The sequence below is a fragment of the Diabrotica virgifera genome, chromosome 5 (assembly GCF_917563875.1).
Source record: "Diabrotica virgifera virgifera chromosome 5, PGI_DIABVI_V3a".
NCBI lineage: Eukaryota > Metazoa > Arthropoda > Insecta > Coleoptera > Chrysomelidae > Diabrotica > Diabrotica virgifera.
Genome location: NC_065447.1, coordinates 165,182,641 through 165,196,974, shown reverse-complemented (window position 1 = coordinate 165,196,974; position 14,334 = coordinate 165,182,641). Strand labels below are relative to the sequence as shown.

Below are 14,334 nucleotides of genomic sequence, written 5' to 3'. Positions count from 1 at the left end.
TTTTTCAAAAATATTTATTAGTTTTCCCAGGATTCGGACAAAACTTAAAAAGCATTGTAGCTGAAATTACTTAAGGTCTACCTCTTAAGGAAAATTTAATTGGTAATGGACTAGATATATCATGAACTTCTAATGAACAAGTAAACCCCTAAATATAAAACTTATTTAAACCCCTAAAGATAAAACTTATAACTAAAATCAAATCCGTATACTTACTTCAGTTGAATATTCATCGAAGGAACTCAGATCCTGAACAGAACTCTGTAGTCTTTCAGTTAGAAATTCGACATCAGCTGTCACATCTTCATCATCGAACTTGCGCTGTTCTAAAATGGCCAATTGTTTCAATACCTGCAAATATTTATACATATTGAGTGAAAATGATTATAATATCTTAAATTTTGGAGATTTAAATTCCCAGGCAGTGTAAATATTGCTTCGTCGGAAAAACATATCTTAATACCGAAGCTTTCGTAAGGTTTTTATACATCATTACCTACTAAACTGTAATCTACGGCCATAGTCATTTAATTCTTGCAAAAATGGATTTTGTAGGGTTTAAATGGAAACAGTAATTTGTTCTTTTTCATTTAACACCATCTTTATTGTAGAGATTTTAAAAACACATAAAACAACTGTAGTTATTAATAAAATGTATTTTACAAAGCTTTTCAATAAACGTCATAAGCTATTATTAGTTTTATGAATTATTGGGTGCGTTCGGACGACCATAGCGGCTGGCTGCCAGCAGAAATCGGCTGAGTGGTTGCATCCAGCCGTGATAGGGAAAGCTTAGTAAATCTCTCAGCGGCTGACTTCCAGCGGTGACGTCTGACAGCTACTGCTGGCTCAGCTGTCCAGCCGCTGTGGTCGTCCGAACGCACCCAATGTCAAAAGCACAGCATTATATTTTTTTGCTGAATTACTTCAAAATTATTTACTGGGAAGTCTTATTTATTTAAGACATTCGTGAAGGTAAAATACCAATTGTTCCTACATATGGTTGAACTCGTATTGAAGTGAGGATTCTAATGCTAATATAAAAATATATTATAGAGTGTTGTACCTGACCTAGTACTTTTAGCATAATTCTTTTTTTGAAACGCCCTGTATATAAATATGATGATTTTAAAGTAGATTACGAATACTATCTAAAGTAACTTACTTTGCATTGCACCATAGCTATACAATGTTCTTTTGAAACTTGTTGATCTTCGGGTTTTTCGATCAAATTCCTGAAAACAGCTAAAATAATTCTGGTTACTTTCTCCTTTACCGAATCGCTCAAAATATCTGCCAATATAGGAATAACGTTGAATTTGTTCATCTTTTCGGCTAACAACGGGTTGAAAGTGAGTACCCACAAGCAGAATATCAGCTGGTACTGAACTTGGAAATTTACTCTTCCAGAGAGTACCGACAACAGAGTGGATATTCCATCGACGGACACGAAGGCAAAACGGTAGTCGTCAATTCGGAGCATCATTTGAAGGCATCTTGCAACCGATTGGATGTATTCGTTGTTCTAAAAAGTGAAGAAAAAATATTACGATAAATACACATTAGAATTATTGTTATATATTCGATCCACAAACTCGCCTCATACAAGAAAAGCTAGATCAGTTATATGTAAATTACGCCAAAGAAAGCTAGAGCTCTTTAAAGACTCCGGCATAACGTACGCTTACTGTATGTATCTTGAATAATTGTAAGAACGACTGAAACAGAGGATGAAACGAGAAGGAAAGTGTATCAGTTCGGCTAGTTCACGAAGACGTACCAAAGCTGTGGGAGGTGGCAGAAATCATAATGATACCAAAATCAGGGATATCTTCACAAAAAGTTTCTTCACATCGGCTATTTCACTAGTAACTATCATGGCGAAATTATATTATTACCCTTAAACAGCCTAAAACCGATTATAGGTGCACAGTGCACAGACGTTAGATTGTAAGACTGAAGATTATTAGAGGAAAAAAATCTAATTCTTAAATCAGTTTGAATTTAGAGAAAGCCACTCAACGATAGATCAGGTGCATAGAATAACAAATATAATAGAAAAATACTAGGAACGAAACCATCCATTATTCTCAAATGTAGTCTAGAGGTAATGAAGAATTTAACTCTAAGATAAACCACAATAATTTTATTAAACCTAAAGGTTAAAATATTGGACGCGTTTCGGCCCAGAGCCATCATCAGCAATTACAAAAAAAAAACAAACTGACCAACAGGAAAGAGAGGAAGCATCGGTTAGACTAAATCAGATAAAATCCACATTCCACATACACAAATACATTAAAATTAGACTAAGTTTTCACTCTAATGGCATATAAAACAACATAATGCTATTCTACATCCCACCAGAATGAAAACAATGGGATTTTTCTCTGGTTACACCTCCGAGGCTTCTACAATTTGCAAGCCATACGGATGCTGAGACTGAGGAAGATGAGGGAATTCTACAATTTACAATTCACGTCCCATCTGCTCAGCGCGGTAAAGTTCCAACGAGAATGGTTCCCTTCATACTCCAATCAGAGTAAATGTAAATCAAAAATGAATAACCATTTTCAATTTCGTTGCAAAACGAAAATACAGCCGAGCCATATTCCAGTCCAATCAGAGAGTGCAGCAAGCACCTCTACCGGTTTCGAAACTTATTAGTCTCTCATCGGGAGGCACATATGCTGCTCTCTCTGATCCAACCAAAACAAACCTCAGCGGGCAGTCCCGGATTGCAACGAACGAAATGGCATAGATGCCTAGCGGCAACTGCTAGCAAAAAGACTAAGTTTTCACTCTAATGGCATATAAAACAACATAATGCTATTCTACATCCCACCAGAATGAAAACAATGGGAACCTTCTCTGGTTACACCTCCGAGGCTTCTACAATTTGCAAGCCATACGGATGCCGAGACTAAGGAAGATAAGGGAATTCTACAATTTACAATTCACGTCCCATCTGCTCAGCGCGGTAAAGTTCCAACGAGAATGGTTCCCTTCATACTCCAATCAGAGTAAATGTAAATCAAAAATGAGTAACCATTTTCGATTTCGTTGCAAAACGAAAATACAGCCGAACCATATTCCAGTCCAAACAGAGAGTGCAGCAAGCACCTCTACCGGTTTCGAAACTTATTAGTCTCTCATCAGGAGGCACATATGCTGCTCTCTCTGATCCAACCAAAACAAACGGATGTGTAACCAGAGAAGGTTCCCATTGTTTTCATTATGGTGGGATGTAGAATAGCATTATGTTGTTTTATATGCCATTAGAGTGAAAACTTAGTCTTTTTGCTAGCAGTTGCCGCTAGGGCATCTATGCCACTTCGTTCGTTGCAATCCGGGACTGCACGCTGAGGTTTGTTTTGGTTGGATCAGAGAGAGCAGCATATGTGCCTCCTGATGAGAGACTAATAAGTTTCGAAACCGGTAGAGGTGCTTGCTGCACTCTCTGATTGGACTGGAATATGGTTCGGCTGTATTTTCGTTTTGCAACGAAATTGAAAATGGTTATTCATTTTTTACATTAAAATTAAGTTAAAAATGTAATGGTTTACATTTTGTTCTCGACTAACGCAACGGAATCAAAGAGGAAGATACTGCAGAGGAGGAATGGAGACAATTAAAAACAATAACAACGGAATCTGCAGAGGAAACTGTCGGAAAAGCCAAAAGGCAAAGAAATGCGGAATGGTATGATGATGAATGCGGAACTGTAGTAAAAGAAAAAAGGCAAGCTAGGCTTACCGAACTCCAAATAAACACAAGAACTAGCAGGGAAATTTATAACGAAAAAGGAATACAAGCGACTAGAATATGCAGAAGAAAAAAGAGAGGCTTTGAAAAAACAAGTACAAGAAATCTTAGAGCATAACAACAGACACTAAAGCAAAAAATTATATAAAAGAATAAAAGAAAGCACAGAGTCATTTAGAGAAAAAATGCAAAGACAGGGACGGAGATTCACTAACATAGAAGCAAAAAATTATAATGAGATGGAAAGAATTCTTCGAGGAAAACCTAAATGCAGAAAATGAAAACGATTAAAACGAGACAATATATTATACAGCGGAATAGCACATTGAAAAACCGAGTTATGAAGAAGTAGTTCAAATAATAAAGAAACTAAAAAACCATAAAGCACCAGGAACGGACACAATTTCGGCAGAATTATTAAAACATGGAGGATCCGAACTCTGGGGAAGAATTAATTACCTAATACCATTAATATGGACCAAGGAGCAAATGCCGGAGGAATGGGCAGTTGGCCTTATACAGCCAATATTATATAAAGATGTAGATAAGAGGGAATTATGGGCAAATTACATTGCTCAATGTACTATACAAAATCATTTGTGGTATTATCTACAATAGTCTAGTCCTAGTCGCAACATAGGGGGTCCCGTGGGCACTTTTAGCCCGCCGCGATTTGATGGTGGTATTATAGGTTTTTTGGGTCTCTGAATCCAATGGAAGTGGTTTGAAAGCCCAAATGTGGTGCGTTTATTTGTTATTAACAAATTATGGTAAAATTAGGTGTTTTTCGGGAATTATTAGAAGCCCTGTAAATAAATTGATAGTGTTAAGGTCTTCTCTGGTGTATTTTTGGTCGCTGAATCGAATGCGATTAGTCGCGATTACTCAAAATGTGTTCTTATTTTGTTAATAACAAAATAATTGTTTATTCGCCGAAAAGCTCGAAATGCGCTATCTACAGCAAGTTTGTAGTCTTTTTCATAGTATTTTTATACGCTAAATCGATTTCCACTAGTCGTGATAGCTTAAACCACGTTCCGACTTTGTTATTAATAGATTATTGCAAAAATAATGGTTTATAGTACGTTAACTCATGGTTTTTGCTCTAAATTTAAAAAACCATTTGGATTGACATGAAAATTGGCATGCACGTAGCTAACATGTCAAACAAAACAAGTGATATTGTGCCGATGTCTGCCTTTACCCTGAGGGTGACTTTCACCCCTTTTCGGGGGAGAAAAAAAAAACCTTTAAAATAAGTCCGGAAGTGGATAAACTGGTTAATTCTAAGCAACTTTTGTTCTATACAGTTTTTTCACTAAGTCAATACTTTTCGAGTTATTTGGATTTTTTGTTGAAAAATGAACATAATATTCACTCGCAAATGACTCGAAAAGTATTGACTTACTGAAAAAACTCTATAGACAAAAGTTGCTTAGAATTAATCAGTTTATCCAATTCCGGACTTATTTTAAAGGTTTCTTTTTTCACCCCCGAAACGGGGTGAAGCTCACCCCCAAGGTAAAAGCACACATCGGCACAATATCACTTGTTTTGCTTGACATGTTAGCTACGTGCATGCCAAATTTCATGTCATTCCAAGTTGTTTTTTAAAATTTACAGTAAAAACCGTGAGTAAACGTACTATAAACCGTTACTTTTGCAATAATTTATTAATAACAAAGTCGGAACGTGATTTAAGCTATCACGACTAGTGACAATCAATTTAGCGTATAAAAATACTATGAAAAAGACTACAAACTTGCTGTAGATAACGCATTTCGAGCTTTTCGGCAAATAAACAATTATTTTGTTATTAACAAAATAAGAACATATTTTGAGTAATCTCGACTAGTCGCATTCGATTCAGTGACCAAAAATACACCAGAGAAGACCTTAACACTATCAATTTATTTACAGGGCTTCTAATAATTCCTGAAAAACACCTAGTTTTACCATAATTCAGCGACCCAAAAAACCTATAATACCACCATCAAATCGCGGCGAGCTAAAAGTGCCCACGGGACCCCCTATGTTGCGACTAGACTACAATACGATTGTTAGAATACTCAGAAAATATAATTAGTGATTATCAAAATGGGTTCAGACCAAAGAAAGCCACTACAGACAATATATTCATACTAAGAATGATACAATAAAAAGCTTATGAATGCGACATAAAACTTTATAATATGTGTATAGACTTTTAACAGGTTTTTGATAGTGTGAAAAGAGACAAAATGCTGGAAGACCTTCGTAATCTAGGTATACCAAAATAATACATCAGTCTATCGTATAAACGCGTCCAATATCTTAACCTTAAGTGTTTAAATAAAATTATTGTGGTTAATCTTAGCGTTGAGTACATACTTCATTAGTAGAAAAATTCCAGACGAATGAAACGATTGTTCTGCAGCTTTTCTCGATGCAGTGTAAGCTTTTGACAAAGTGTGGCATATACTGTATCGCAAAATGAGATGCTTCTTCCAAAACATTGTTCTCAACTACTAGCATTATATATACCCGACAGATATTTTCGTGTTAAACATGGGTAAGTATATACAGAATAGGAAACTTGCACATTCTTTTTATTATACAAGGTGTCCCAAAAGTAGGGGAACGGTCGAATATTTCGCGAACTAAACATCGGATCGAAAAACTGAAAAATATTTTTTCAATCATTTTCAAAAATCTATCCAATGACACCAAACACCAACCCCCACTACACCCCCTGGGGGTGGGGTGGGGGGTAACTTTAAAATCTTAAATGGAAACCCCCAGTTTTTCTTGCAGATTTTAATTCGTTACGAAAAAGTAAGCAACTTTTATTCAAGACATTTTTTCGAACTGTGGATAGATGGCGCTATAATTGGGAAAAACGATTTATCCTGATACCATAGGTAAATTATAGAAACGGTCTAGTATCTCACGAAATGCACTTCCAAATGAGAAACTAAAAAACAGATTTTTAATCTTTTCGAAAACCTTTCGAATAACACCAAACGTGACCCTCCAGCCCACCCCCTGGAGGTGGGGTGGGGGGTAATTTTAAAATCATAAATAGCGGATTAGCAGAAATAGCTTAAATATTACAGATTCGGATACGTCATAAAAAATTAAGCAACATTTATTCGAAACATTTTTTAGAATTTGTTAATAGATGGCGCTTTAATTGGAAAAATACGATTTATTAGCGCCATTTATCAAAAATTAAAAAAAATGTTTCGAATAAATGTTGCTTAATTTTTTATGACGAATCCGAATCTGCAATAAAAAGTAGGAGTTGCTATTTAAGATTTTAAAGTTACCCCCCACCCCACCTCCAGGGGGTGGGTTGGAGGGTCACGTTTGGTGTTATTCGAAAGGTTTTCGAAAAAGATTAAAATACTGTTTTTTAGTTTCTCATTTGGAAGTGCATTTCGTGAGATACTAGACCGTTTCTATAATTTACCTATGGTATCAGGATAAATCGTTTTCCCCAATTATAGCGCCATCTATCCACAGTTCGAAAAAATGTCTTGAATAAAAGTTGCTTACTTTTACGTAACGAATTAAAATCTGCAAGAAAAACTGGGGGTTTCCATTTAAGATTTTATAGTTACCCCCCACCCCACCCCCAGGGGATGTAGTGGGGGTTGGTGTTTGGTGTCATTGGATAGATTTTTGAAAATGATTGAACACGTATTTTCAGTTTTTCGATCCGATGTTTAGTTCGCGAAATATTCGACCGTTCCGCTACTTTTGGGACACCCTATATAATAATGTTCAGTTTTGTTTAAAAATGAGATTTCCAAAATTGCACGCTTCAAAAACTCATAATAACTAGAAGTACAAATTTAAAATCTTCTGTGATTTAAAATAGTTCAAACGACCCGTGACGTCACATAGTTTTACTATATGGTTATGTTTATCGTTATATTTAGGTATATTATTCTTCCTTAGTTTATTGGCCTCCACCTACTTGGGTATTTGGCCAGCTCATCGTCTCGGAATAAGGGAAAATATTTATATTCTAATGACATCTATGTTATGTCACTGTAATAATATATACCAGTTTGTTGAGATTGGAGTTTGATTTAGTTTTTGAAGGAAAGGAAAGAAGGTTTACTATGGAAAATAAAAGAAAACAATATAATTGTTGTTTAGTGCCATTTTGTAAAAGTACAAGTTGTCTATGTATTTAAAATAGTACAAACGATCATAAACACTTGTGACGTCACATAACTGTATTTTATACTGACGTTTATAAGGTCTAATTTAAAATTATATTATACAATTTTGTTTACTTTGTTGGTGCAGAATGTAAACACACAACCATATGACGTCACGACGCGTTTTGGGCTAGCTGCAATAATTTGAATTTAGAATCGTCTTTAGGGGCCAAACGGAACACAAAAACAACTTTTTTATCATTGATACATGTTTTAAATTATGCTCTGTTGCGATTTATAACATTTTTTTCGAATTTAAAATTTTATGCAAGTTCCCTATTAAGAGGCTACAGTAGCGATCAACAGATAGCAACAAATGCGTTCCAAGATGGCGGCTGTAATTTTGAATATTTTGTCGAGATATTTGGCACACATATTCGTAATATACTAAAGAATGGCGGTACAGAGCCCAAATTGAGAAATATATTAGTATGTGTAAATTACTCTGTAATTAAATACAATATTAAAAAAACGAGCATGTACCGCCATTAAGAACAAAAAAATAAACTTTCTTCAAATACACTTTTTATCCCATGTCTAGATTTTGTGTAATCTTGGATTTACTAAAATTTTTATTTCTAACAAGAAATCGAACTTATTATAACTAATAACTAATTAAGCAACATAGAGAAATTATCACTGTCATTTTGACAAACCTGCGTCAGATTTTCTTTAATCTGTTCTGTCATCTTTATCGATATCTGTTCAGTGCAGTAGTGTGTTAAGGGGGGAAATAGGTTTAGGAGCCCGATTTTTCATGTATTTTTGAAATTTTATTTTAGGTAGAATTTTTTTTAAGTTATTATATTTAAAAATAGAGCAGTTGTAGGCCGCAACCCGTGGACGTTCGCCGCACGAACATGTCGCTTGCGTGACATGTAGAGGTCGTAATTTCCGCCTAAAATGAAAAATCCAAAAATTTTTACGTTTATTACAAGTTTCTCTTCGATATGAACCTCAAATCGGCTAAAAAAATCAAAAATTTGAAAAATTACGCAAGTTTGAAAAAAAAAAAATAAATTTTTACCGTTTTTTTTTTCAGGTATTTGCCCTTAAAACTGCGCTTAAAACCCATTTTTTATTCCGATTAGAGGTTCATATCGAAGACAATTTAATAATGAACAATAATCACTTTGGTTTTTTAAAATTGGTTTATTATTTTTTGAGCTAGACGTCACGCAAGCCGAAAAAAAGTCGTTTCGAGAAAAACGCGTTTGAAAAAAATCTCATCGATTGCGCTCTACACGAGCGCGCTGCGTATAATTCTCATAACTTGGGAAGGACTTCGAATTTTGCTTTGAAATTTTCAGAACACATTCTTGAATAGTAATAGTATAGATTCATGCTAGTTCCAAAAATTCGAAATTTTGAAACCTCTAAACCTATTTCCCCCCTTAATTTAAGAATTCGTTATTGTTGTTTCATAGGAAAGTAGTGTTTATTGATAGTTAATTTATTATATTTTTGTTGTTGTTGTATAAGTTGTTGGCCTCTTTGAAAGAATAGATCGTTGTTAATTATTGTGAGTTTTAGTTATATGTAGGTAGGTAACTATATTTTACGTAAACATATTTCGAATTCTAATGCGAGTATAGAGTATATAAAGTTTTATGAGGATTTTGTATTGTAAAAATATTATCAATAGTTTAACAAAATTGAAAAATAAATCAAACGAAAAATACAGTGAAACCGTCCAAGAAAAAGTCCATTAAAAACCGTGCCAAAATTATGCGAAAATCGAAATTTGTTTCGCTTCACAATGAAAAAAAATGATTATTTATTATTGTTTTATTATTACACATTTCATGCAAATACCTATCTTAACATAAAATTTTCACCAAGTTTGGTTTATTTTTATCAACATTTATTTACTAATAATAAAATCGTTTTGTATTACTTCCATTTAGCGCGACTATGACATTGTCAAAATATTAATCTTAGATAATGTCAAAGATTACCACTGTTGCCAAAGTTTATGATACTATCTCCCGAAGTTATATTTTGTTGCTACCTGTTGATCGCTACTGTTGGCTCTTAAGAAAAGTTAAAGTTCCACCAGGAAGTGTTCTAGGATCAGTGCTATACCTGCTCTATATAAGCGATATACCAATATCAGAACCTAACCCAACTGCAAAATTTGCAGGCGACACATGCATTTTAGCAGTCGGTAAAAACCACGAGGAAGTAGTAACCAAACTACAAACTTCTGTTAAAGAAATTAACATCTGGATCAGGCAATGGCGTATCAAGTTGAATGAAACAAAATCTGTTGATGTCAACTTTACCAACACAAGGATGCAACATATTTCAGTCAGTATAAATAGGGACAAAATAACTTATGCAGATAGGGTAAAATATGTGTGTATGGCATTAGATTCAAACCTACGTGGAAGACACATATTAAAAGAAGAAAAAAAGGTTGAATTAGGAATTAAATTCAGAAAGACGTACTGGTTGACGAGAAAAAAACTGCGCTCTGTCTACTTACAACAATTTGTTATTCTACATATAAGAAAGTCTGTAATAAACCGATATGGCCATAGAGATACAGCTATGTATAACGGCTCTCCAGCTTAGGACTTATGAGAACAAAGCAGTTTGAATTAGTGGGATTAGTGGAAATGGCGAGCAAGGTACGACTAAATTGTAGAAATTAGTGATTAGTGTAATTATGCATTATTAGGTGTTGTTGGTGAATATTACCTTACATGAATCTCCTGTAGTGTTAAATTAGGATAGAATATTTGTGTGTGGGTGTGTGTTTGTGTTTTATTGGCAATGATTCTCACAACCAACTGACCTGTCAATTTCATAATGATTTTAGACTATTTGCGATTAGTTTATCACTATCTCAGGGGAGTAATGTATAGTGTGTGTGTTGAGTAAATATCTTGTTACTTAGTAAAGTCGACAAAAAACTGGAATCATTCGAGCTGTGGGTGAACAGAAGAATTCTGAAAATATCGTGGACAGAACACGTCACAAACAAAGAGGTTCTAAGAAAGATGAATAAAGAAATGGAAATCCTAAATATCATCAAAACAAGAAAATTTTAATATCTCGGAGATATTAAACGTGGAGAGAGATACAACTTGCACCAATTGATTATTCAGGGGGAGAACCTAGAAAAAATAAGCATAGGGAGACGCAGAATATCGTGGCTGCGCAACCTGACAGAATGCTACATCAAATGAACTTTTCAGAGCAGCCGTTTCTAAAGTCCGAATAGCTAGGATGATTGCCCGCCTCTATCGCGGAGACGGCACTTGAACTAGAAGAAGCTCTTTACCTGTGGGAAATAGGAGTAGGTACACGCCAAGATTAAGGTGAGAGGGATGATGTAAACGAAGACAAGAGGAAACGGCAAATTAACAACGATTAGAAATGATCTCAATCCCAACGAAACTCGACCAAGGTTTTAGTACCAACGATGAATATTTTGATGATTTAACTATCTGTACAGTAATTTTGGTCTCTAGACACATGTCTGCATAAAATAGTCACGATATTGGCCGGACATCGTCCTATGTGACTTTTTCTATTCTCCATGATCAAAATAGTCTAGCTTTACCATTTTTAAACAACGATGGGCAAAATCTTTAACTAGAATGGTAGATCACATTCCAGAAGAAAAAGAGGTAAGTAATTTACTGAAGTGGATTACCTAAGATTATTTCATTCATAGGAGATTCTGACCAATAGAAAGCTACATAAATCTAAATTAAATCGATAATTTTTGATAATTTCCCGTCAAGTATATTACGTCAGATGCCCTTCGTTGCTACGAAAAAATACATTCAGTGACATTAATGACAATTAATGTTTTAAAAATTATAAAAGTGATGACTTTCAACCGTCAAATTAATATTTATAAAAACTGTGTGTTTAATTGTACTAATTTGTACTTACATACATAAATTACAATAAAATTTTGGTGTTGAACAGTCTTATTCATGAAATAATCGCAACAAATTGCACTCGATCTCTAAAATTAATATAGAATTTTTGCCCTCGTGACACTTTGACATAATTTCACTCGCCTTCGGCTCGTGAAATTAAAACTGTCAAAGTGTCACTCGGGAAAAACTCAATAATTTTAGAGCTCTTGTGCAATTACTACTGAAAAGTTACACTACAGAAAACTGTATCGTATAACAGTGATCAAATTTATAGAACCTATTTCATCAAATTATCTAATAATGTAATATTCGCCTCAGTATTTTTACAAAATCCCCTCATGCAGTATTGGACAATGCTGTAGCTACAGCTTCTTCAAAAAGTTCTAGCCATCTTATGGAGAATTTTTATATAATTTTCCAGGTTTTTCTTTTTTTTTATTTAAGAGTTTGTGGATACAACATTTCAGACCACACAGACATAGTCGACTTAACGAAAAACTTAAACACAATTATAATTCTATTCACAAGTAATGAAGAAAGCATTTCATCCTAGAATGCGTTTAGTCTTCAAGGTTCAATCAATGTTACCGCGACGAATTAATTTATGCTATACAGCTTATATAGTTTATTCAGCTTTATCTACTATGTCCTATTAAGTTAGGTACAAAGTAATAATAATAACAATATTGGTAATAACAGATATTAATAATATTTAACATATCGAATGCTGCCTTTGATATTAAGTGTTTATTTCAAAGTTAACCAGTTTTAAAACATTAAAACTATAAACTTATAATTATTATCACAAATATACAGGGTGTAACAAAAATACAGGTCATAAATTTAATCACATATTCTGGGACCAAAAATAATTCGATTGAACCTAACTTACCTTAGTACAAATGTGCACATAAAAAAAGTTACAGCCCTTTTAAATTACAAAATGAAAATCGATTTTTTCGAATGTATCGAAAACTATTGAAGATTTTTTATTGAAAATGGACATGTGGCATTCTTATGGCAGTAGCATCTTAAGAAAAAATTATAGTGAAATTTGGACACCCCATAAAAATTTTATGGGGGTTTTGTTCCTTTAAACCCCCCCAAACTTTTGTGTACGTTCCAATTAAATTATTATTGTAGTACCATTAGTTAAACACAATGTTTTTAAAACTTTTTTGCCTCTTAGTACTTTTTCGAAGTCAGTTTTTATCGAGATATTTAGAATATTTGTCAAATCCACCACATATTTGTATATGGTTAAGTACGATTATTACCCCAGGCTGTGGGTGAAAAATAGGTCGATTTCAGGAATTTTTGAAAGCTATCAGGTGTTGTAAAGGACGATGCCAGGAATACCTTCTACTAAAATGCAACCAAAAATGTGCGCTTTTTTTTTATTGCGATTTTCATTTGTTAAATTTGCAATTTTTAATGATTTTTAATTTTGCAGCTTAGGATATTGATTTTAGAGAAAAATTTTTTAATAGAAAGTTGTAGTAAATTAAAAAACCTACAATTTGAGGTATGGTAAGTTTAATTTCGTTAATTGGTTATTGCAAAACAGCCTGCGAAAGGTCCAAAATGGCCGTTTTTTACAATTGCAATATTTATTGTACAAATAATTTTTTTTATTTTTTAAAGCTTTAAAATGAAGATCTTTCAATTCCAAACATAAAAAAAAATTGTAAAGCCAGATTAACGAATTTGTTGCGTAGATATTATAAATTGTTTATCCCAAGAGGTCAAATGTCGAAGGCTACAACTTTTTGAAAAAAAATCGTAGATAGTTGGTGAAACGTCTAATCTCCTTCTAAAGCGTTATATTTTCATATTCTGATGTAAATAAATGCATAAAACATTTTTAAACCTCTAATTTTTGGGTTTGAAAATAAGGGGGCAAATTTCGTTATAAACATTTAGAGCTGAAGCGGCCCTGTACATCCTATGAGTTTTTAACTTACATATTATTGTTGCTGAAGATGAAACGAAGATTTATAAAAAAAATAAAAAATTTCTACGACCAACTGAAGCCGAGATAATTTTTGGGTTTGAAAATAAGGGGGCAAATTTCGTTATAAACATTTAGAGCTGAAGCGGCTCTGTACATCCTATGAGTTTCTAACTTACAGATTATTGTTGCTGAAGACAAAACGAAGATTTACAAAAAAATAAAAAATTTCTACAACCAACTGAAGCCTAGATAATTGTTTTTTTTTCTTAAGTCGTAGTGCCTTTATTTATAACAATTAAGAAATTATTTTACAGTCATTGACTAAAGAAAGACTTATATTATCTTAAAATAAAAATTATTATAAAATATAATTACATTTAATTATTAAAAATTATTTTTAAACTCGGTGCTTTTGCGAGCGGCCGAATTTTGCAAATCGCCAGGCTCGCTTCAAATCCGCGCGGTCGGAAAATTTTTACGTAACTTGTATTAAATTTTGACAGAG

The 14,334-nt window shown here is 33.6% G+C and overlaps 1 protein-coding gene across 3 annotated transcripts in view; it reads right to left on the bottom strand.

The window, feature by feature from the left end:
• LOC114341213 (V-type proton ATPase subunit H) overlaps positions 1-14,334 on the bottom strand; it is a 97,598-nt gene that overhangs the window by 14,864 nt on the left and 68,400 nt on the right. For all 3 annotated transcript variants that reach the window (XM_028292008.2, XM_028292014.2, XM_028292021.2), the window contains 2 exons: positions 1,166-1,525; positions 217-351 (listed from right to left, as the gene is read on the bottom strand). In XM_028292008.2, the coding sequence (XP_028147809.2) occupies positions 217-351; positions 1,166-1,525 (495 nt within the window). The remainder of the gene's footprint in view (positions 1-216; positions 352-1,165; positions 1,526-14,334) is intronic.